Here is a 25,724-nt window from a genome sequence, read left to right on the forward strand (position 1 = left end):
AATCTGTTCTACGGGTAGAGTGTACAATATGAGGTAATGGTCTGTGATACAGTATCATCGCTTTGATGTAGAATATCTATATCAGTGACATCTGCTCCATGTGATATAATTAAATCTACCGTATGATTAAAATGATGAGTTGATCTACCTACTATCAGCACTTTATCAAAATTAACCAATTGGTTTGAGAAAAAACGTGCAAACTCTTTAAAAAATCAACGGCCTACACATGGTGGCCAGAGCAAGAGATAGATGTATGTAAAGAGTAAATCTGCACCAACACAAATCAAAACAAATTTATTCATTTGATACTCCATGTGTATTTAAGAAATCACTCTTCATGTCATTATACAAAATGTGAATTTCTAATTCATTTTGGAAAACAGTAAAAGACAAGCCCAGTGTCCTTGGTCTTTATTTGTTTAATGTGTTTACTGTAGCTTAAGGGCATTGTGCTTAAATAGACTATAGTGTAGGACATGAACTTGTTCCTTTGATTCAAACTCGTGCTTTGAGGTTGCAGTGGCAATATTCAGAAATATTATGAGGAATAAATACATACATACAATATATTAGATTACAGGTTCTAAACATTTAAGGAATAAGTAGTTTGCTAAATTACTTAAACATGGGGTCCTCTTCTCTGTTTTTATATCATGGGAATTGCAATGGTTAGAAAAGAGAACAATGTAATTTAATGTAATGCATTTCTATAGGGTGAATTCAGATATATTGCGACAGTTTTTTCAATTTTGACAATGGCTTTCTTCCATTAATAATACAAAATACCCCAACACATGATCCTCAAAGCACTGACTATCTACATCTGATCATATTCCAAGAAGTATGGCTTACTCTTTTGTTAAGATGTTATACATGTTATATTTTGATGACATGTTTGATCATTTGGGACACATACACTATATGGCCTAAATTTTTGTGGAACCCTGATGCTCACTCTTATATGTGCTTTTTGAACAACCCATTCCAAATTAGTCCTCCCTTTACTCCCTTTGCTATTATAATAACCTGTACTCTTAGTGAAAGTGTAGATTTTGGAGTGTGGCTGTCTGGACTTCAGCCACAAGAGCGTTACTAAGGTGAGAGTGACGGTGAGTCTGGAGGTCTGGGGTGCATTCAAGTTTATCCCAAAGGTCGTCAGTAGTGTTGAGGTCAGGGCTCTGTGCAGGACACTGAAGTACTTCTACACCAACTTTGGTAAACCATGTCTTTACACTGTTGTGCTCAAGGGCATTGTCATGCAGGAACGTGTTTAGGGTTCTTAGTTCAAGTAAAAGGAAATCTTAATGCTACATCATACAAATACATCTAGAATAGTGTGTGTTTTGCGGCAAATATTTGGCGAAATGTGTGTTACCGTCAGATGTCCGTATACATTTGGCCATACAGTGTATATTAACAGGGATTTGAAAACATTTTTCAAATTCATACACTGAAACCTCATTAAATATAATTCATTTAAATGCGAACATTGGTTCCATGTCATGTATTTTCCAAGTCCTGAATAAGCTCAAGCACCACACTCCACATCCTACAACAGCTGCTTTACAGCCGCGCTTAGTGACTTGACTTCCCGTCAGTGCCAAGAGTCTCGCGAGATTTTAATGTAACTCGATTACGACGCTAATTAGAACCTTGTTCAAATTGAGATTAGTATAAGGAATGAAATCACGTGTTGCTGAGAAACCTTTTGTAAACTGTATGCAATGAGTATTCTAACAAATAATAGAAGCAGGAAACCACCACTTGAAGATATTATGTATCTGATATACCTGAATTCACCCTGTGTCGGTTAAAAGCTGACTTCTTAAATACTCTTGAGCTCTTTTTTTAAAAAAAGTGAAGACCTAATTCAGACTGATGTATTTGACTAAAACTGACAAGGTCTCTGTCCTTATTCACGCCATTTGTTTTGTTCTTATTTCTGTCTTTATTTCAGTCATCGAGGTCTCTCGGATCGGACGAGGCGCTGGGAAACAGGACGTCACTCTCTAGTGATGCATTACTGCCGAGACCAGGCACGCGCCCGCGCAGGAGGAAGTGAGTCCGCCGCTGGAGGAGACGCTGCTGCTCCTGTTTCAGCTCCACGTAAGACCGGGAGAATGTGTGGAAGATGGATGTCACAGGGAAGGCCATCAGTAGGATGCCGCTCAGGATGCTGCTGAGCGCCACCACCTGGCCAGGTATGCTGCGTGGCACCATGTCACCGTAGCCTACCGTCGTCATTGTGATCACCGCCCACCAGTACGTGGCCGGGATGCTGCTGAACTCCTGCGTGGCCGCTACCTCGTTCTCGATGAGGTACAGAAGCGGGGAGAAGAGTGCGATGGCCACGCACAAGAACAGCAGCAGCAGGCCGAACTCGCGCGTGCAGCGGCGTGCGGTAAGGCCAAGCGTCTGAAGGCCGAGTGAATGCCGCGCTAAACGCATCACGTACAGGATGCGCAGAGCCCGCAGGACGCGCAGAACAAGCCCGACTTTATCCAGATAGCTGTTGCCCGAGCCTGTGGATGTCCCGTCCACAGCCAGGGTGATGTAGTAGGGCAAGATGGCTACCACGTCAATCAGATTGAGCGGTCGACGGAGGAAGGCCAGCTTACTGCGGTCCTGAATGAAGCGCAGTGTGAATTCCAGAGAAAACCACGCCACACACACGGTCTCCACGATGAAGATGTTGTAGCACATCTGGGAGCATTTGCCCTACAACATGCAACAGGAGTCATTAGTATTTTATTGCTTTCAAAATAAACCATTTTTACAAATATATACCTTCATGCAAATTCTTAGAAGAAATTATCCTACTTTATACACACTATATCTTGATCAGTAATATGACTAAGACTATAAGTAACCTGTAGAAAAACACATAAACTTACAAGTGAGGGTTTTCATGTGATTATGTGAGTAACGTGTAATGACGTAAAAAAATGAAAATACATTTCAATATTAAACCTTGAAACGTGAATTAAAGTGAATACGTGACAACGTGAATAATTCGTGATCAGGTGTGAAAAGGAAATATTCAGACTGCAGTGGGGAAAAAAAGAATAAATGAAAAATGAAACAAATGAGAAAGGTCCACTACATATGAGAACATAACGAAAGGTCTAAAAAAAACACGTGATTGACATATGATGATGCACGTGTGACGTTCATGTGAGAGGATGAATTAAGATATAGCAATAAGAAGTTGTTTTAGTCTCAGCTTTTCACAGTTGCAATGCTGAACACACACAGCAGAGGGAAGCAGTACCCTCCATATTACACCACTTTGCCATTACAGCAATCTGCTCCTTCTCAGCTTCTTTATCCAATTAAAAGTGTTTTCTTCATCAGTCTTAACCATTACTATGACCACTCATGAGGTCTTGCACCTTACGCAAATGAGCTGACCATATTAACAGTGACCTATCATACACTTTAATTTATTCCAGCACCGAATCATAATATGATGTCATAAAATACAATGCATTTGTTGAGCATACAAGATAAGAATATTTGTTAAATTGCTGTTGTGTAAATATAATCCCATATATGAAAATGGCCATTTTTCCAGATTTGGTGTATGTTCATATGGGTTTCATTTAAATAATATCTACAATCCAGTAAATAAATGTCTATATGGCCATAGATCAGAGGTTCACATGAGTCAGAGTTTGTGCAAATCTACGTCATAGGAATTTGGCTTTAAAAAATGCTGCAGAAAAGGAGAAAGTGGTGTAAATATTGACTAGGAAGCTGCTCTGGCGGAGTTTTATTTTTTTTTTAAACCACTAAGCTGCATATTGAATTTCTTTCAAACTCTATGTACACATATGAATAAAACAAATAGTACTCATACTGCTGCCATTCAAAAACAGACTGACTGTACAAATTAAAAAAAGAGATTATAAACAATCTTTCATAAGGTTTACTGTCTACAGAATAAGCATTGTTACATTACCACAACCATGTTCTACATTTGTCTTAATCAGTACAATTTTCTGTACCACATACAACTCACACATGTTCTTTCTTATCTTTCAATAAAATCAAATAAATTGATCCCAAAATCAATAATGCCCAGCTTGCACCCTGGCATTACATGCCTCTGCTGAAAATCTGCCCATCAGCAAAGTGTTGATTTGCTCGGCAAAAATGTGTATGTGATGATGACTGCATGTTAGGAATGACTAAGCATATTGCCGTTCTAACAAGGTTTCCGCAGAAGAGCACAGGACGTTGTTATTACATGCCTCCTGGGAAGAAACCCCAGACCATCTCATTCGTAATTGTAAATTGAGATGAATTAATCTCCCTGTCCTTTAATAAATTACAGCCAGTCCTGCATTTTAGCACTACTTTTGATATTCACTTTAGAAGAAAGACTTCAGTGTTATGAAACAAACTCCCACAAATGCAGAATTAGGCTAAGTGGTACTGAAGTACTAAAGTGATGCATTAAGCTCGGTGCATTTACTAGCATTGCTGCTGAAAAGGTCAAACATGAAATTATACAGGCAGTCAAAGTCTCGGATACGTTCTGAAATATACAGATAATTATGTAAAAGCTGTAATGGATATTCGGTGCATAACTACAAATGCTCTCTGATATGATTACAAAGGAAAAAATGGTAAAAGGCAGAATTTTACTCTTTTTCTCTCTTTTCTCTTTCACTCACAGATATTAGAGATGCATTACTGGCAGTAGCATGCATTTATACAAGGTTCACTGTGTAGATCTGTGTTTAAGTATCTAATCTGGAATGGATGGAATTCATACTGTATACATTGAACATATAAACTGTATATAAAGTCTAGTTGTTTATTTCAACCATATGCATCTTCTGCCAAGGTATTTCAATGTTTGAGTAAGTCATAATTCATAATTACATGCCCTGTTACTCTTCATAGCTGATGGCAGACATTTATATTCAAGCAGCATCTAAATTCAATTAGCATATAAGGCTGCTGAATCTGAAAATCAGCATAACTGCAACACTTTCCTGGTTTAAACCAGGAGTCCCTGTAAAACTGCTCTGTTCAAAGAAATGATATACATCATTTGGGGAATTCTTTTTCGCTCTATCACGAAGCAGACTGAACAAGAACAGTTCATGTCCTTCTTCATCACTTTCTGTAGTTGAAATACATGTGTGGGAGTTTATGGGGCATGCAAAGGGATGTCATCCTGTGTAGGTGGTGCTACTATAGACCATTAAAACAAGCTATTTGTTTGCTGTGTCTGCAACAACAAAGGGCCAAAGTGGTCTAATTACCATAGTGAATACATGATTACTAAATACACACTGTTTTCATTGATCAAGAATGACACTACATCTGATTTGCTAGCTGGTTTTGCTCAGTGAACACCTAAACAATGTATAGATACTGCTCTAAAATGTTGTTTCCTAAATTTGCCTTTTGGAGCTAAATTCATGGAAAAATCTGATAATCAACCACATATGTGCATATATCAAAAGTGATCTGGCTTAAAGGTTTGTGGACACCTGATCATCACACCCATGTGTGAGCTTTCCCCCAAACTATTGGAACTAATTAAGAAAAAACAAGTGTACTGGATGTCTTTGTATACTGCAAAACTAAACATTTCATTCACTGGAATTAAGGAACCTAGCTCAAACTTATTTCAGTGTAACAATGCGACTGTGCACAAAGCAAGAAGCTTTGCAAACAGCTCTGACCTCAAACCAACTGAACACGTTTCAGGTTAATTGAAATGCAGCCTGTGTCTCAGGCATCTGACATCAGTGCCTGACCACACTAATGCTCTGGTAGCTGAATGGGCAAGTCCACACAGCCAAGGTCCACTATCTAGTGGAGGTTATTATAACTGCAAAGAGGGCACTCAATACAATGTGATGCTCAAAAAGCACATGTTGTGTTATGGTTAAATGTCCACAAAGCATTTGGCCATATAGTGTACAACTACTTCAAGATTGCAAGCATAGTCTATATCAGGGGTGTACAAAGTCCAGCCCCAGGGCCAGATGCAGCTCGTGGACTGACGTTAACTGGCTTTTATTATATTAGAATGTATGATGGGTAGTCTCCTGTGCAACATGCTGTACTTTTTACTTTCACCTGACAGTGGCAGCCGACTGTGTTAAAACAGTTAGCTGAAATTCACATGCCTTTTTTCTCCGAATAAACCTTGAAATTAATTCACAGAATGATTTTCTCTTCCCTTGCTCTACATGCTAGGTTTTACAAAGATGACAACATCCTTTTAATACTCAGGCTGTGTAATCACATCTGCCACACTCATAATCACAATAAAGAACAAATTGTTAAGGGGTCCATAGTGGCCAATATTAGCATTTTTTTTAATTTTATCTTCCAATTCCTCCATAGTATGACATCATACCACCCACGCTCACCAGGGTTCTACAGTTTTGATGTAATGGGACCACTGTTGGGAGCACTGCAGAACCCTGGCATGTATGAGTGGGAAGGAGGACTCAGGAGACAGGCAAGTTTTTACAAAGCTTTATGTTTCTTTTATTTTTTAATCTCTTTGCATTTGATTTTTGTGCTTTTATTGTTTTTGCACTATGCACATGCACAACACATGGAATGTGTTCAGCTCAACTATCTCTTTCGGTGCATGGCATTCCCTAAAAGACAAATAAGCCAAACATAAATAAATTCACCATGATCACACAAAGATGAGAATCATCACACCCTATGCAGCTGATGTTTGACCAGGGTCTTGGTGTTATACACACACACTTCAGAATGCCTAAATGTCTAAATGCCTATATATCAAATTTCCAATTATCAAATTATCTACAGTCATGATGTTTGAAAGAAAGAAAATCCTACATAATGTGAAGATAATTTTATACTCTCAGAGTGTGGAAGAAAATTTGTAAAAATGTAAGTAATGGAAATTCAGACTGTAAAAACTAATGCTTTGTATGTTGACTGATAGGATGTTCTAACTGGGGTGTTTGAAAACCCACAAGAAAGCTGCCTATTTGCATTTCTTTCACTATGCACAGTTTTGAACAAAAGAAGATAACCAAGATTATTCTTCTGCCATTCAAATACCATGTGATAGAAAAAAAGCCATTGTGAAATACTAATGTTTACTTGCAAAAGAATGTTACTATTCTAGGCAGGATGACAGTATTTGCTCATTTCACATTTGCATCATCCTGGGAATCATCCAAGCTGCTTAGTAGGAAGCCTGAAGCTTTCATATCAGTTTCATTCAAATCGGTCTTTCAAGCATGATGAATTTAATTCAGTTATTTCAAATTAGCTTCAGGTCCTAGTGAATCTATTTTAATAAAAAAAATGTTTTAATTTAATCACACTTACCATACACAACATGTCTAATCTTTTTATATTTCAGTCAAATTTTTTATTGTATTATTTGAAATACTAGTGAAAAAACTCACATGCAGCTAGAGCTCTTAAATACTAAACGTAGTTTGTGACCAATTATTCTACAGGCACAATATTGTGAAAAATTCAGGAACTTACAGCTTCTTCCTCCTCTCTCATGGCAGGCATGGTGCTTATGGACAGATTAATGGCTGTAATGGTGACAAAGAGCACTGAGAGGCAAGCGAAGATCTTTCCAGGAAGACCAGAGTGTGGCCGTTCCACCATGTCCCTCAGCTTGACCATGCAGCGGCCCAGTCGAGATTCTTGATCCAGGCCTCCCTCCCTACCACCTTTGTCACTCTCATCATCTTCCTCTTCCTCATCTTCCTCGGCCACCCTCTCAAGCTCATCACGCTCCTCTATGCGCTGAATCAGGCGCCTTCTGCAGCACCACTCCAGCTTTTCCTCTGGGACACCCCAGTACAGCAGTTCTTCTTGGAAGGACAGAGCACAAGTGTCCCTCAAAGCACGCAGCTTGCCAGCACGCAGGAATGCCAAGATGGCTCTGAAAGCACACGGGCTCCGGTCAAAGAAGAACTCATTGCGAGCTACATCATAATCATCGCACACACACATGATCTCATCAAAGCTTGTACACAGACGCAGACGGCCTAGCCGTGACAGCGGGAAGTCATCCAACGTGCTCCATGGCAACTGGTAACGCAGGCCACCCACATTGATGATGGCATGCAAACGTTGGGTGCCAGGCAAGAGGCTGGCATCCGAATCAGGATCCTTAGCAAGACACCGGGCTCGTTTGTAATAAACACCCTTAAGGGCCTCGCTATCCTGGATGGGTGGTGGGTTCAGTGAGGTGTCTGAGATGCAGCTTAAGGCACTGTAGTCATAGTCAGAGCCATCGCCAGCCAGTAAAGTCATCTTTCACCCAGACACCTCCAATGTCACAGTGCCTCACATGCCTGGAGGGCAGCAGTTATTCACTGGCTTTCACCTACACAACGGAATGATGAACAAGTGAATTAGTATACAAGCCAAATGCATATAGCCAGATCCAAAATTAGTGGTACCCATCAAAGAATGAGTAAAAACTGATTATATAACGTAAAAATTTCTAAACTTTCTCTCAAAAATATATGGCAACATTAAATCAAAATATTAAAAACAAATAAAATCTAATATTTTAAAAATTAATACATTATATTGCTCTCGTTCTTCAGAAAAAAATGTTTTGTCTTTGAACAGCAATGCTATTACATTTTTATCCAGCAAGAAATGGCTTTTATCACCTGGTTGTTGTGAAGATTGATAGCATCAATATTTTAGCCCAGACCCTGGCCACAGGAATAAAGATCTTATCCAGTCACCATAGATTAATCAATGAGCAAGATAATGAGTTTAAATTGGAGTATATCAAAATCAACACAGAAGTATTTGCGGGGACACAAAATCAATGTCATAATCAAGGAGCTGTCTCTATATACAAACATATGTTGCTTATGGACATGAAATCAAAATAAAATGATGTCAGTGGCTGTTCAGCAGTAACAGAGTTAAATAGTACCAGGTAGTGCCTCTTATCAGATACAGACAGAATGAACCTAATGCACACTTTAAACAGACATGGCTAGATGCACAGTATACGACTAGAATATCTTCACTGCAAAGAACATTACACTAACTCATATAAATAGAGTAATCTAGAGTAATATCTATCTAGGGCCATTTTAACCATGCTGCCCTTACTTCCCTAATTTCATTTTGATAATTTCATTTTACCATTCAGATATTTATTCAATTCAAGTGTTGTCATGCTGCATAGTACATAGGCTATGAAAACAAACAAACAAAAAAACTGACAAATACCCTGAATTTGTAATAATGAAATTTAAATATTTTTATATTACTTTATAGCTGAAAGTTTTTGGAGAACTGACCATCATACCCTTATATCAGCCTTCCCCACATGTCACAAAGGTTGAAACACAATTGTATAGAATGCTCAGCCCTGACCCGTCAAGGCATGGACTTCACTAGATACCTGGCGTGCTGTGGTATCTGGCACCAAGATGTTAGCAGCAGATCCTTTAAGTCCTGTAAGTTACTGTAAGATACTTACAGGACTTAAAGGACTTACAGGACTTAAAGGATACTTTTGATAGATGCTGACCACTGCACCCTACAACACCCTACAAGAGCTGCAGTTGGAGATGCTCTGATCCAGTCGTCTAACCATCACAATCTGGCCCTTGTTGAACTCACTCAAATCCTTACACTTGCTCATTTTTTCTGCTTCTAACACATCAACTTTGAGGACAAAATGTTTACTTGCTGCCTAATATATCCCACCCATTAACAGGTGATTTGATGAGGAGTTAATCAGTGTTATTCGCCTAACTTGTCAGTGTTCCTAATGTCTGATAGGTGTATGTATGCTGTAGATTGCCTGCTCCATAATGACAATGCCCCTGTGTACAAAGCGTGGACCATGAAGACATGATTTGCCAAGGTTGACTTTCTCACCTGACATCAGTGGTTAGATATTGTATTCTAAGCTTCTAAGCTTGACTGTCTGTGCCTATCCCTGGGTAGTCTGGTTACTTCTTTTCAATTTGATTTTTGAGTTTGGTTTACAGCATGTACACATTCTCCTCAAGCTTGGATTGGATTTCTTCAGTTTATCTGGTTTCCTCTATCTGTCCAAGAAACTTGCAAGCAGGCAGACAGACATGTGCTAAACTGTATGAATGAGTGTGTGTGTGTGTGTGTGTGGTGGACTGTGGGGGACTGTTGCTAAATTACTGATATGTGCTCCGGATCCAGTGTGACCCTGACCAGTATAAAGAAGTTACTGTGTTAAGGTGAATGCATGAATAAATGTGAATCTGAATTAGAACTAGCAGATAATTAGAATGTAGATGCTTAATTTAAAAAAACAAACAAACCTTGATCTTTAAAATGTGAGTCTCTGAACATGAAAATAAATTACATTTTCAAGGTGGTTAATTAAAACAGATAAACACAGATCCATTTAGGTCATTTATCTTAAGAATTAAATAGTTTTTACATTTCTTTAAAATGATAACAGCTAAAACAGTCAAATCTTTGTCTCGTTGTTCTTGCTTTCATAACAGAGCCTCATATGCAGTACAGTATTGTGTATAGGTTATATAAGGCTTTAAAAATCCTTCAGATGCCGTAAGGTTTGCGGCAGAGTACATTTCCTTTGTAAAGGAATGAGTGCTATCTTATGTGACCAGTGCAACTCTAATTACCCGCCCAAAAGAGCTTGTGGAACAAACAGCTAATGGTATTATACTGAGTGCTCAACTGTAGGGAACTGCTTCCTCTGTAATGCACCAAAAAGCACTTTTCTAATAGGTGCCACTGCCCTTCAGCTCAACAATGGGGCCACTGCTGGCTTTTTAGGGAATGGATTGTGAATCAGCGTCTTTGAAGATGAGAGACTGTAGCATCCTTGTGTTTTTATTGGTTCTTCGGTATTATCTAACCATTCTTGTTAATATAAAGCTTGGTTGCAGTACGGAGACAGATTAAACAGAAACAATGCAAGGTTTATATAAGTAGGTATAATAACTCAGTTGAAGAATAACTTGGAATCCTCTCTCTCTCTCTCTCTCTCTCTCTCTCTCTCTCTCTCTCTCTCTCTCTCTCTCTCTCTCTCTCTCTCTCTCTCTCTCTCTCTCTCTCTCTCTCTCTCTCTCTCTCTCTCTCTCTCTCTCTCTCTCTCTCTCCAACTGGTTAAGGTGTGGCCTACTGATCAGAAGGCTTTGAGTTCAAACCCCAGGACCACCAAGCTGCCGCTGTTGGGTCCTTGAGAAAGGCCCTTAACCCTCAGTTGTATAAATGAGATAAATGTAAGCCGCTCTGAATAAGGGAATCTGCCAAATGCCATGAATGTAAATGCAATAATCAAATCTGTAGTAATGCTACATGTATGCTCTGAATACATTAATATCTGCATAGAATATTATCGCTATATGTGTTTGCAAAATGCATTACATTTATCCAAATGTGATCTTTTACGATTTATGTCATCAAGATTCGTCATTCTGTTTATGCCCCCAAAATATTTCATGATATTTAATCCTTGATATAAGTACTTATTTATGTTCACATGTCCTTTTGACACCACAACTAAACAGTAATCATAAACAGATCTAACAGATGTACATATCTTTAGTAGATGCATTCCAGACCATGGTTACAAAGGCATTTCAGACCACAGTAGCTCAACAACTCGGCCGGTGTCCAAACTAATTAAGTTAATTACTGTGATTAAGAAGGAGTTGGTTCACAAGTCACAAATTAGTGTCTGTACCACAGCACATTCATGCTCCAATCAGGGATTAAGAACGGGGTCTTTGGATGACTAAAGCCAGGGTAAAAATGTGTCACTGGATGCTTATTAGGCACCTGCACTGTCAGTCAGCACCAGATAATGATTACACTTGGCCTTTTTTAAATTAAGCCCTCTGTGCGGTTGGGGAGGGTCTGCTGTCTCGATGCCCTCCCATTGCTCACTTTTCTTGCCACCTTTCGATCCTATGGAGAGTTGTATGCCACAAGAGAGGAACAATTACATGGGAGGAAAGCATAGACACATACTGATCATAATGTTTAGCAGAAAAAGAAGGCCTTAGCAGAGACTGACACTGTGCTTAAATGAACCAAAATATCCAAGCACTTCATTTCAACTTACAGTAGAACGATGCAATGTTTTGTTATAGATCTGTGTTTCCCAAACTGGTCCTTAGACCTTTGATAGGAACACAGATATTCCTAATCAACTGATAACTAAATATAACTCAGTATTGCAAAGCTGCTTGGCTACACCCACACACTTATTCATATGTGTACAGTCATGTGAAAAAAATAGGACACCCCATGAAAGACTGTGCTTTTTTTTAACATAGCTAAACATATGGGCATTTGATGTTCATTGTAACAATATTGAAAGATTAAAATAATATAACTAAACAAATAAAACCAAAGAAAAGTCTTTTTTAAATGATCTGTAAAATGTCATTTTAAAAAATCTAAATTCTTGTGAGGAAAAAGTAAGGACACCTCCACATTTATTTGTACTTAAAATGGATAAAATTACCTACAGGTATATCATATCAGGTGCAAATTATTAGAACATTGTTACAGAGTATTTTGAAGGAGGCTTGCCTTATTTAAACCTCAGACATTTAGCTTGGTTTGCTCTTAATTGTGAGAGGTATCACCATGGTAAGATCCAAAGAGCTCTCTGAGGCCTTCAGAAAGAAGATTGTTGATGCTTATGAGTCTGGCAAGGGATATAAAACATTCTCAGAAGAATTTGTAATCAGCCATTCCATTGTCCAGAAAATCATTTACAAGTGGACAACATTTAAAACAATTGAAAACATGGTCACAGGACCTACAGCAAGCTTTTGCTACAGTTTATGCCAAAGTGCATGAATTTACAATCAGAAAGAGACTACACAACTTTAATTATGGAAAGTGTGCAAGAAGGAAACCTTTGCTGTCTAAAAAACATGAGGGCAAGACTGAAGTTTCCCAAAGAACATAGAGGCAAAGGCCAAGACATCTGGAATAATGTGCTTTGGACAGATGAGTCTAAGATTGAATTATTTAGAAACCATAACTTGGCATGTTTGTCTTAAACCAAATACAGCATTTCAGCAAATGAACCTCATACCAAATATGAAACATGGAGGTGGAAGGGTTATGGTTTGGGGATGCTTTGCTGCAGCAGGACCTGGCCAGCTCACCATCATAGAATCCATTATGAATTCTACATTGTATCGGAAGGTGCTTGAGGAACATGTCAAAAAAAATGAAGCTAAAGCAGAACTAAACCTTGCAACATGACAATGACCCAAAACATACCAGTAAATCCACCAAGGACTGGCTGAAAAGCTAAAAATGGAGAATTCTGGAAAGTCAAAGCCCAGATCCAAGTCCTATTGAGATCCTGTGGGGTGATTTGAAATGGACTGTGCATGCAAGAGACCCCCCAAATGTCACACAGCTGAAAGAATTCTGCATTGAGGAGTGGGGGAAACTTTTTTCCAGCTGATGTCAGAAACTGGTAAATAGCAAGAGAAAACATCTCCCTGAGGTTATTTCAGCAAATGGGGGAAATGCTAGCCATTAGGGCATAGGGTGTCCTTACGTTTTCTTTTATTTAATATGTGAAAACAAAGTGATATCTTGTTGTTTACATGAACTTACATCCCTTTCATCTACAGGTACATATTAAAACAAGATCAGAAACTGACATGATGACATTTCTTAATAAAGAACAGAATTTTCAATTCCTAATATTTTCACATGACTGTATGTGTTATATTTTATTTTCCTTCCTAAAGAACAGGAGGGTCTTGTCCATCAAACAACAGAGTATGTAGCAGCAATGTGAGGTCAATGTAAGCAGATGTTCTGTTTCAAATAAATAGGATGTGTGTGTGTGTGCTGAGGCATCGTGTCTGTTTTAAATCAAAATGGTTGTGTTTTGAATGTGGTGAGGATGTTGCTGTTTTTGCTGTGGCCTCCTGAACTTTTTACATTGTATTGTCTGTCTTTAGTCTCAAATTCCAGCGACATTTAAAGGACATGCAGGCACAAAATGTAAGAGAAGTAAGATTTATTATATCTTCACACAATCTTCAAAGAGAAATCAATCTAACAGGCTGTCTGTCTTCATACAAACACACTTTCGAACTATTCTGCTCCGGAAGAAAAAGAAATGTCCGTTAATATATCTCTCTGTCTGTCTGTGTGTGTGTGTACACATGTACACATGCGTGCTAATGCATCAAGGTCATTCCCTAGCCATATCTGTGGAGTTCTGATGTAGAGTCTGGGCCTTTCATCATAGCTAATAATAGCTGTAAGATAACTATAAATACTTATACAATAATTCACCTCATCTGATGAAGATAAATTGAAATAAGGTATTACAGGTTGACAACTTGACAAGTTACTTTAATATTGTAGATATGTGCAAGTTATTTGACAAAAAGTCTCTAAACACTGATTCAATAAGGAACTGCTTCACTGCACTGAACCTTTTCAAATATCATTTGAAGAGCAGCAATAAACTCTACGTTGTTTTATTTTCTTAGCATTGTCTGAACTACATTGTCACTGTCTACAGTATGTTTTTAATCAGTGTGGAGTGTAAAAAAAACTGTCACTTGGAGAAAATTATTTACCTCAAACAATTTGATCTAAAAAAGAAAAATGCTTCTACCTTGTAATGGGAAATGTGGTTAAACTGATGGATTCACTACTGCCCAACACTGAGATTAACACGTTTAAAGAAAGGGTGTCAGACACACAGGGTCGAAGCTCCCACCAGTTTCCACAACCCTACCCACAACCATTTACACATTGCTACCTGCCAACTGGTATGAAGTGGGCGAAGGCGATTCAGTTTTATGTTGAATTTCCCCCTGTGAAATGCCTTTCCAGCACGCTGAAGGCATACCAGAAATTCAATAAGAGTCTGTACACTGAAAACTCCTCAGGCCTTTACAGCATTTATATATTAAACTTACAACAGGTGTATTACATACACTTCTCACATGGGGTCCTCTATGGGGACGACGACTATTGAGTCAAATTTCAAGTTTCTTTGTTTGTCACATACAGAGAGTTATACAGTGCAAACGTTACAAATAGTACATTTTTTAGTACATGTTCCCATCTCTTAACTTTACATCTTAGACCTAGGGCACAAAACAGGGTACAGCCTAGACAGGACACCAGTTTATTACAGGGCACAATCAAACACACTCACACACTACAGACAATCACACACTACTGCCTATAACCCATGTCTTTGCACTGGTGGAGGAACCTGGAGTGCATGGTGTAAACTCCTGAGGCATAGAGAGAACATGGAAACTCCACACACACACACACAGCAGAGCTGGGAAATAAGCCCCCAACAATGGAGGTGTGAGACGAATATGCTAACCACTAAACCACCATGCTGCCCATTACAAATAGTTAAGACACTTAAGGCATGCAAGACATAAATGACACAAAAAATGCAGTACAAAGGAAAAATATCTTGGTGCAATATGCAAGTCAAATCTGATATATACACAGTATGGGGACATGAATGTCCTGATTTGGTATGTGTGTATGTGTCTGATGTGTGTTCTGTTGGAATAAATTATATGTTAGAACAGTCAAGGTCCTTGTAAGAGCAGCTTAGTGTGTCTGTGAATCAGAGATAAAAGAAATTAGGCCTGATCGGAGGGCCTATTCAAAGCCTTAATCACTTGTGGAAAGTAGCTCCTCCAGAAACACTCTGTGTTGATTCTCATGCTGCAGTAGCATCGCCTGAGCGCAGTAGTGAGAACAGACTGTGGTTTGTGTGACTTTATTGTCCTCTTTGCCTTCTTTCTGCATTGCCAGATGTATTTGAAGGCATCAGTAAAGCATAAGCGAAACATACATGAGTCTTAAGCAGTCGAGTCGAGAGCTCTCACTCTCTCCCTATCTCTCTCTGCAGCAGTGAGATCACAACATTGCTCCAGGGCTTATCCTCTGCAATTGCTTTCGACTCACAGATTTGAGATTTTGTTTGAAACAACCAGCATATCTTCCCACCTCATACTGTTCCACTCGCAGATGGTCTCTGGGCTCCATCTCATTGTTCATGCTGCTACCTCAAACATGCTCCAGGTCATTTACACTTACTGATGCTTACCAAAATGGTGCAAACAAGATTTTCTGAAATTAATGGCTGGTGTAAAAATTTGAAGAAGCACTAGCATTTCAACAGTCCAGCCTGTTCATTATAGCATGTTGTATGTAAAGATAAAGTGGTCATTGAGGGTGTTATTTTTTTTTCTTTCTTTTTCAACTCAAAGTCAGGTACTATTGATCATCGAAATAATTTGTTGTTTCTCTGCAGGGGTGAAAATGCCACTGCTGTTAGACCCTTAATAAGAATCATTAATTTACTTAATCTTCAGTAAGTGCTTTATCCTGGTCAGGGCTGTAGAGACTTATCCCGGGAACACTGGCCGTGTGGATACCATAAATTCAACCATGAATTGAATCGTTTATTTAGTTAGAACAGCCAATCCACCTACTGATATGTTTTTGGGTAGTGGGAGGCAACCAATACAGACATGGTGAAAACATGAAGCTCCTCACAGACAATGTGCCAAGTTCAGGATCAAACCCTGGAGCTGTGAGGTGGAAACAATTCTTTGTGCTATTGTGTTTCACCCACATGAGAGTAATATGTGAATATCAGATGCAGATTTAGTGTGCTGAAAACTTTTGGCATGTTCACAAATGAGTCAAACATAAATTCCACTTATCAGATTATAGCTCTCTACCATGGCCTTTACCATACAATAGCAGTTCAGACACACTCAAAACATGTCTTGGCCCACTGACTTTGATGTTCATATCTAAACTAATGCTAATTTCAATGCTAATGTACCGTTTCTGGTTGCCATGTTCAGGGCTGTACCTCAGTCCATTTGGACACTGTTTTCCTGCTTCCTGGTGAGAATGCTTGGCAACTCTGGTCCACCCCATCCCACGCATCTCATGCTCTGAGCAGTTGCCTCCCACCTATCCAGCTCCATTGCTTTGTTCACATCCTGGATCTTTTATTTCTTTTTCTCCATGACTTCTGCTCTCTGTTCTCCCACTCACCAAGGCTCTTTCCCCTTGAACGGATCCTCTGGGAGATTTCGCTGGAGGACTTTCTGCTTTCTCCGCATGCTAGAATGTGTACTCATCTGAACGTCTCTTTTTTCCTATAAGTGCTGTTGTTCAGATTCTTGTATTGAACTGAGCTGTCATGGCTCAATTCTCTTAATTTTTGTCTTGTGGACTTTCTTGTGGACTGCAAAAAGCATTCGGTGAAATAACGCAATCGAATATCTGTCATTTTATGAATATTTATGTAATTGCAGTCTGTTCAAACAGAAAATCCGTTCAATAAGTCAAAAGGGAACTTGTTCCATTTTAACCTCTACATAACCTTGCAGATGGAAGCAAGACAACCTTATATGGAAAAAAGGAAAAGCTACAAGAAATCCACTTGGTGCCTTTGTACTCTGTTGAAAAGTGCTTCAGTCCTTCATATCCCCTCTAGAGCTCTGACATGATGAATATACAAGAAGATATATTTTTGAGCCACACCTCAGGCTACACATGAACATCTCTTGGGCAATATCCTCTCTTATATTTCTTCTTTGTACACCCAGCACATGTCAAAATGAGTTTCAAATGTTAAAATGTTCAGGCCGGTATATGCCTGTAGCCAGAATCACATCGTAAGACCTTTGCTTGTACCATCTCAGGCAGAGAGGAAAGTACATATTTTTTAGATATTGTGGGTGGATTTAATAAATCGCTGAATATATTGAAAAAAGCAGCTCTTCAGGGCTACAATTGCATTCCCAGGCCTTATCATGGCCGGCCATAGATAAAGAAGCAGTTGATATTCTCTGTGGATCTGTTCGTCTCTATATCTGCACTGAGCTTAACCTTTGGCGCAGTGCTGCTTGTTTCAGGCTGATTTTTGGATGAATCATACTTACAATATGTATAGTGTGTGCTGCTGTGTACATTGTGTTTTTATACATGCCCGGCTATAGCCAGTTTATTAGCATGTGTCTCTGGGTGAGTAATGTAACCATATTGAATTTCTATTTACAATTAAAGATACATCACTTTGTAAAATTCATTCCTTTTATATAGTGTTTATCCAGTAATTATTTTAAACATAAATTAAAAGTGATAAAAAAAACAGATTTAGTAACAGATTTCTTTCATTGTTTGCCCCTGAATTCCAGTGTTCTTGAGTTCTAATGAATTAACCTTAAATAAAACTGCCTGAGTTCTGCGTCCTAAAAACACAATGGATGAAGCTGTTTCCTCACTAGTGATAGCTTTCATCTTATTTTCTGGGTTTTATCTTAAATAACTGGCATAAATACACATTGAGCATCAGCTCAGCTGCCAATCTTGGCAAGATAAGAATGTCCTACTCGTTGGTCCCAAATATGTAATAATGTTTCATAGGTTCTATCTATTATGAGTTTTTTTGCAACAGTTTACTCCTTGTATCATTTGTATGATCGATGCTTATCAGTAGTTTGATGTGGTTGTTGTAAATAAATCTATGCTTATATAGTTATATCAGTTCGGTGTTTTCTCTTCAAGAGTGACAATATTCTTCTATCATCCAGTGTAGTGGTCTGCACCCTGTCAGGCTCAGCAATCTTTCTCTTTTTATGAAGTATATATACTAGAACTTTTTTTTGTGTGTGTGTTTCATTTATGTTCCATTTTTACAGCCTACCATAATAACATCTGCGATTTCTTTGGTCAGCATATTGAGAAACAGCAGTAACTGTGGCCACTGTTAGCCTCAAAGGTAGAACTTTTGTATAAATCCACATTATTATGTGAGACAAAGCTTATGATTTGTAGGACTTTTATATACACAGACATGAAGTATTAGATGCATAAATAGAATTAATTAAGCATAGGCTATGTTCACATAGAATCTACAGGCTAGAAGTTGTCCTTCACTGGACAGAATAGGAGAAACCATACAGTTGTGATGTATTAATCATATTATTGCAAAAGCTCCTCATTTTGTTTCTGTGTAAGAATTCACAAAGCATTTTAGCACTTAAAATCCTTAAACTTTATTACTCAGACAGAAGAAACAATCTTAAAATTCCTACAGTTTAAGCTCTCCTGAAGTCAAGTTAATGTGTGTGATATATTTAATGGGAACAGATTTTTATGAGTTTACAGCTACTCAGTCAGCCAGTTATGGTCTACTTTAATCAGTAAACATCTCTAACAAAAAGGTCAACCCTGCACTTTCTTTAGTTTAGCAATTCCTTAATAAATGACACTTTCAATGGTCTTGTAATTAGGTTTTTGATGAAAACTGCAAATTAGGAACTTTTAGTGCCTTTTGAACATTTTTCTCCTTGCCTTGTTATTGACTGTCACATGTACCTGCTGACCATGTAACATTACAATATTTCAGTCATAATACATTTAAATGTTTTTCAGACAGTGAAAGGAACCCGGAGGAAATAAGATCATGAATTCTAATGTGAGACTGAAGAGTCACTTGCCGCATCATGTTTCATGCAGCATGAAAATTTACAGAAACTGGTTACAAATCATAGATGAAATTGTAGTAAAGTTGAGCATCTGGCTTACATCGTGCAAAATGTTGTTCAGTTAGATATATTTTTGGTTTTTCTGGAAATTGTTTAAGATTTGTTCTGAATATTATATTGCCCCCTCACTATTTTACCTTCATGCATTTTATCTATAGATAATGCACTCACACTAAACCACAACAAGGACTACACAAGATTTTATGCACCAGCCACATGCATTACCTCCTATCCAGTTATAGTCCATCACCATTGGGTGACAGCAAACACAAACCAGTAAACTCATTGCTTTCTTTGCGGATACACTCCATTATGTCAAAGTACTTCCTGGAATTGAGACTTTGGTGGTCTGTGATGGAGGGAAATTGCATTGGGAGTGTGTTGTGGATGCTGACAGAGTGTTTGACTGGATCTTACAATCAGCTGGCCTCAACATGCATCTAAGCAATGGAGTAGTGGACGATATGTAAGGCTAGGATATCGAAAGAAAGACGACATGGGACCTCTGGTGAGACGAGTGGGAGCTTGGGAAGGGATAGAAAAAATATTGAGCATTATTTGATGGTGTCAGTGACCTTTGAGAAGACAGGAGTGCACTTTAGCTGATAAGATGGATTAAAATGGCCCTTAAACTGCAGGAGAATGGTTGAGCACTGTGTGAGTGCTGAACACTAACATTGAGCAAAAGGTGAAGTAATGGATTTGTAGCCCCTGCAAGCCTGCAGAAGCCATCTAAACATTCCCCCCTGCCTGCCATGAACTTTAATGTGATAGTCATTGATTGATATTTCACTAGGAGCTAAAATATTATGGGGGAAAGTTAATGGCTTAGTGGCATACTGTAACTGGATAGAGAATCATGGCATATACAATTTGTCCTGTGTTTACTTCATTCCTGCAGTCCAATTCTAACTCACTTAATCACACTGATTAATGTTACATTGTGATTAAACCACAAAAATAGAAACCAAACAACCATTTAAGAAAAGACTAATTAAAAAAATTAAAGCAGAAAATGAGCTTGTGTAGGCAAATATTAGATATGGTCACTCAGCATGAAGCTTTGTTCAGACTGCATGGTAACACTCAAGCAGAATGGAGTAATTGAGCATGTTGTAACTGCAGGTCAGTGTACAATTTTAACACAATGGCCAGACAACCCATGATCTATGACAGCTGAGAATTGTGGGTGATAATTACGCCTATGGTCTACTGCACACAGTTACACTGGATATAAAGGTACAAAAAGCAATTAGCTGAATATTATAATAATAATAATAATGATAATAATGAAATTTAAGACTCATATAGTACACGAAAAAAGGCTCCAAATAATCAGACTACATCACTACCATGGAGATGGGCTTTTAAAGCCGTACAAACGAGTTGGACGTTATTGCCTTGAAGTCAAAAGTCAGAATCATCTGCTGGCTGAAAATGGCCATTAAAAGATCAAAGGTATGGATTGAAAAGCATTAGTACATTCTGCACTTTCTCTAATGGCTAAAAAATATTCTGATAACATACATATCGTTGGGGTTGTTTACACGTCACGTCACATCACATGACCTCGAAACTCACCACACAGTACTGTTTGCACCAGATTCACGTTTATTTTTAATGAGTACGATTTATCTTGTACAGCACTCAGGGTCTAGTTTTTGCCTTTTGTGTTCTGCTCTCCAGACCTGCCTGATCTATCCTCATGCCCTACTTCTGCTTGGAGTTTTCATCACTTGGAAACCACTCATCACTGGCCCACCTGGACAACCTACAGATACATAGGATTGCTGTGGAGAGTACTACTTCGAAACCATAGAGACCACTGCATTGCAATTGCCACGAATGGTTTGCACTTAAAGTTCCATCAGTGAAAGGTTGATAACTTCAACAAAATAGATTCATGTTAAAACTAGAATAAATTTCCTGGTTGCACAATTGCACTCTTTGACCAAGGAGGACACGGTTATAGAAGTGAAATGATTTATATGCTCACTATCCAGTGTCTCCAGAAGAGGATGAGTTTCCTTTTGAGTCTGGTTTCTTTCAGGGTTTCTTCCTTATATCATCTCAGGGAGTTTTTTTTCCCTTCGCCTCTGGCTTGCTCATCAAGGATCAATTTAAATTCTATCCTGAATTTACAACAATGTCTGTTATTGCAAACAAACAATATTGTTTGCTCTGTACAAATTAAATGTAATTAACTGGAATTGCGTGTGGTCTTCAGTGGTATAGATGTATTTTGTAATGCATTTTTAAGTTGACTTTTGTTTGTTTAGGCTTGTTGTCTTGACATGCTAATCTATTTTCACTTTGGCACTGTTTACTAAATTACCCACAATGCTGTTTAATTATCAGTGGACAATGGCACCATGGGGATTTATGCTGTGTGACTAGGAAAAAACAAAGAACACTCTTAGCTTATGCTATAGGCTAATATTGAGCCAACAATGCAGTAATGATCTTGATCAAACTGATATTCAGTTGCACAAATTTGCTAAATCATTTTTTGATGGAATACAGAGATCATCATTTTCTAAGCAATTTGTGAAATTTATATACTTATAACTATACTTTATTTACTTATATAGCTAGCTCGATAACAGTGTGAATTAGTCTCTTGTTTTGAACTTGCCAAAAATAAATAAATAAATAAAAAAAAAAAATGAAAAATAAAATAAAATTAATCTCAGATGCCTTTCCTGTCATGGGCCTTCACTTTTGTTTGTTGTAGTTCCTCTTTTTGACCACTAGGTGAAAGGGCATTTTAAGGTCTACAAAGCTAAATGGGGTGCTGAGCAAAACAAGAAAACTGATATCTGTAAAAAATTGTTCCTAAAAGAGACAATTAGTTTCATCTGTTTTTAAAGTATGTATGCAGTTGTGAATGTGAACTTTATGAAGATTGTAAATTGGTAAAATTTGAGTATATGCTTGTGCTCTGTCCTACCGGTTCCTAAGGACATGTTGCCACTAGCTTGAAATGTCCTCCTGTGATGTCAGTGTGTCACACAGCTGCAAACTTCCCACAGTAATAACGAAAATAGCGACAAACAAATGAGCAACAGAATCAAACAACACAAATACGGGCTAAACACATTTGTTTCAGATTTTTTGTTTCAGGTAAGGAAAACTTTTATACTGATCATAATATTATGATAATTATGATAAATGCACCATTTTCAGTCTTAAATTCCATACCTAAAGTGCCTTCTGAATCACCTGTGTGTTTTTTATGGAACCCAAATCATTGATCAATTAATTCTGTTTCTTACTTTGACAGTGAACAGGAGAAAGTTTGCCCAGGACACGAGTGTGTGCAGGATACTAAGGATACAATTCCCTCCGTTCGGGCTAAACTCATTTTCATCGTACTTGTTTCCATACTTGAAATTCATGATATGCAAATGGGAATCTTTCCCACCCGCAAGCTAGCCATTAGAGCTATTGCAAACATTGCACTCTGGGAGTTGGGAGATGTTGTAGGGGTGGGTGGGTGTTCAGACTGATGTCCTCAAAGTGCTATAGCTCCTCCGATTAATGTATAGCTACTAGCTTTTTAACAAAAGCTGTCTCTTCCACTAAGGGCTAGCACTGATGACCCTTTGCATCCAGGGAAAGAACATTCTGCACATTTCCACTTATTCACAAGCTGCTCCATACTCAGACACCATGCCTTGCAAGAAAAATTAATTATATGGTGCGTTTAGATAAAAGTGACTTATGCCTAAAAAATTCCAAACCACCTGGAGAGAGATTTAAATACTTTCTGTTGAGAATTATGTCATTTTATCCAGGCACAACATGAAGGTAACATGAAACAATAATAGCACACATTCAAACTAGGCGTGGATATGCAAAAAAAATGAGGAATACATTTGCAAAAGAAAAAGGTGCCTCATACTCTGTACAATATTTGTTAACCTCTTCTAAAACTCAAATATTGAGCCCAAGAAAGACTCTTGGAATTGATGGATGGAATGTGTTAAATGAGGGGGAATAATCAATTCTGCAGTGTGGTGGCACTCAAGGACTGAGTCTGATACTCCTGCAATATAACAATGTTAACCGGGGTTGAATAAACATTATTCTGCCACGATGATTGAGAAATATTCTTGAGTCTATGCGTCTGATCAACGGACGGATCTCAGAAGTGTGTGACTACAGAAATCTTTTGGTCCGTGTCAGAAAATCATATTCTACCTCAAACACAGTTTTTTTCTTTCCTGATGACTAAACACTATCGATGCTTCATGTCTCTGAAGCACAACAGCAAATTTTAGTGGGTTTCATATTTGACACATAACATAGAAACACACAACACTGTGATCTTCAGCTATAAATCAATTGTATAAGTCATCTTGATGCCTAATGTTGTAGTACTGATGTATCTTATAAGCTTGTATTATTTCTAAAAGCAATTGATCAAGGAGAAGATTTGAATCATGGAAATAACCACAACATTATAAAGAAAAATCATAACTAGTGAGGCAGAACAAATGGGATTTTTTTTCTTATTTAAATGTAGAGCTTTTAATTGAATCAATCTTATCATAAATGTGAGTCATAATGATGCAATACAAGAACAGCTACACCGCCATCTGCAACAAATGTCTAATATTAATCACTTCCATATGGTATTTTTGTACACTTTTTGTAGCATGCAAGATGGTTGTTGCATAAGTATATGGTGTACAAAAAAAAATTCTATAGACTCACTGGCCACTTCAATAGAAACACATCTATCCCTGCTCATTTATGCAATTATCCCAATCAGCCAATCAGGTGGCAGCAGCACAATGCGTCAAATTGTGCAGATACATGTCACTTTTCAGGGAAAAGTGTGATTCCTGTGACCTAAACCATGGCATGGATGTTGGTCCCAAATGGTTTGGTTTGAGTATTCCAAAAACTCATGGGGTTTCACACACAACAGTCTCTTTAGCAGAATGGTAAGGAAAAACAAAAATCACCCAGTGAGTGGCAGTTAACACTGAACACCACTTTCACACCATTTATATGTGTAAACTCTATACACTTCTAAAAGAAGTTTATATATATATGTATATATATATATATATATATATATATATATATATATATATATATGTATATATATATATATATATATATATATATATATATATATATATATAGACATATAGACATATAGACATATAGACATAGAAATGTTCAGTAGTCCTGTATGCAACATTATTATGTACATATATGTAATGCTTAACTTTATTTTTGACTAGTTATAGACATAGTTTTATATACATATATATTTTGAATGTATGATTTCATTATTAAATGAATGATATTATTATGATATTATATTACATGTATTATTGTATTCCATCACCAATCAGATTAAGTAACAGATCTCATATTTTTATGTAATAAAGAATGGTCTTGTCTACAATCTGTAACCTGATTTCAACATTACGAGTACACAGATGAAATACAACAATTTGCCAACATGCTGCAGAAAAAAAAACAATACTGAATGGCACAATTCCAGTTACTTATGTTTATCTGAAGTACACATGCAATTTTGTTTTGCAGTTGAAACTGAAACTAAACGCATGAGAGAGGACACAAGACTTAAATGCACTTACCTCAGGGTTGATCTGGTTTGTCTGCAGTCGAATGTGCTCATGGTGTTTATGTATTTAAGAAAAGATGGAGGTCAGAGGAGAGAAGATAAAGGTCACGGAGGAGAAGAGAAGGAGCACTTGTGAGCTGCTGCTCCGAGCTTCAACTCCACTTCGTCTGTGTTGTTCAGTGAGTGCTAGCGGCACATCTGAGGAACATAAGCAACAGGCTACAGCTCCCCTCCCTCGCTCGCTCGCTCACACTCACACACATCAACAGCTCTGACATCAGAGGTGGGATGTGCCATTATTCTAAGAGCTTTTGAGAGAAATCCATAGCAACCAGGCTGTAGCTACAGGAGGATTCCCCCTGTCAAACTGGGATAATCATGGTTGAAAAGGTTGAGTGGCAGGTTAGTGTATGTTGCCATATGGATTGTTCTCTTGATGGTAGAGAAGTGCATTTACTACTCACCCATTCATGCTTTTTCTCCACCATTTCAAGCACCTCCCCTTACATAGGTTATATTATGGCAAAGAAGCTGTATGA

General features: G+C 38.0%; 1 protein-coding gene across 2 annotated transcripts; it reads right to left on the bottom strand.

The window, feature by feature from the left end:
- Nucleotides 1–317: 317 nt before the first annotated feature.
- Nucleotides 318–25,419, bottom strand: kcng1 (potassium voltage-gated channel, subfamily G, member 1). 2 transcript variants are annotated; one of them, XM_058410963.1, is made up of 3 exons: nt 25,199–25,419; nt 7,513–7,921; nt 318–2,721 (listed from the first exon to the last, which is right to left on the bottom strand). In XM_058410963.1, exons 1-3 carry the CDS (start codon nt 25,237–25,239, stop codon nt 1,957–1,959), a joined length of 1,215 nt encoding a protein of 404 aa, XP_058266946.1. In that variant the 5' UTR covers nt 25,240–25,419; the 3' UTR covers nt 318–1,956. The 2 variants fall into 2 exon arrangements, with proteins under 2 accessions (XP_058266946.1, XP_058266944.1); XM_058410961.1 differs by having other exon boundaries at nt 7,513–8,368.
- Between the last annotated feature and the right edge of the window lie 305 nt (nt 25,420–25,724).

Source organism: Hemibagrus wyckioides, linkage group LG15 (genome assembly GCF_019097595.1).
Source record: "Hemibagrus wyckioides isolate EC202008001 linkage group LG15, SWU_Hwy_1.0, whole genome shotgun sequence".
Taxonomy (NCBI): Eukaryota; Metazoa; Chordata; class Actinopteri; order Siluriformes; family Bagridae; genus Hemibagrus; species Hemibagrus wyckioides.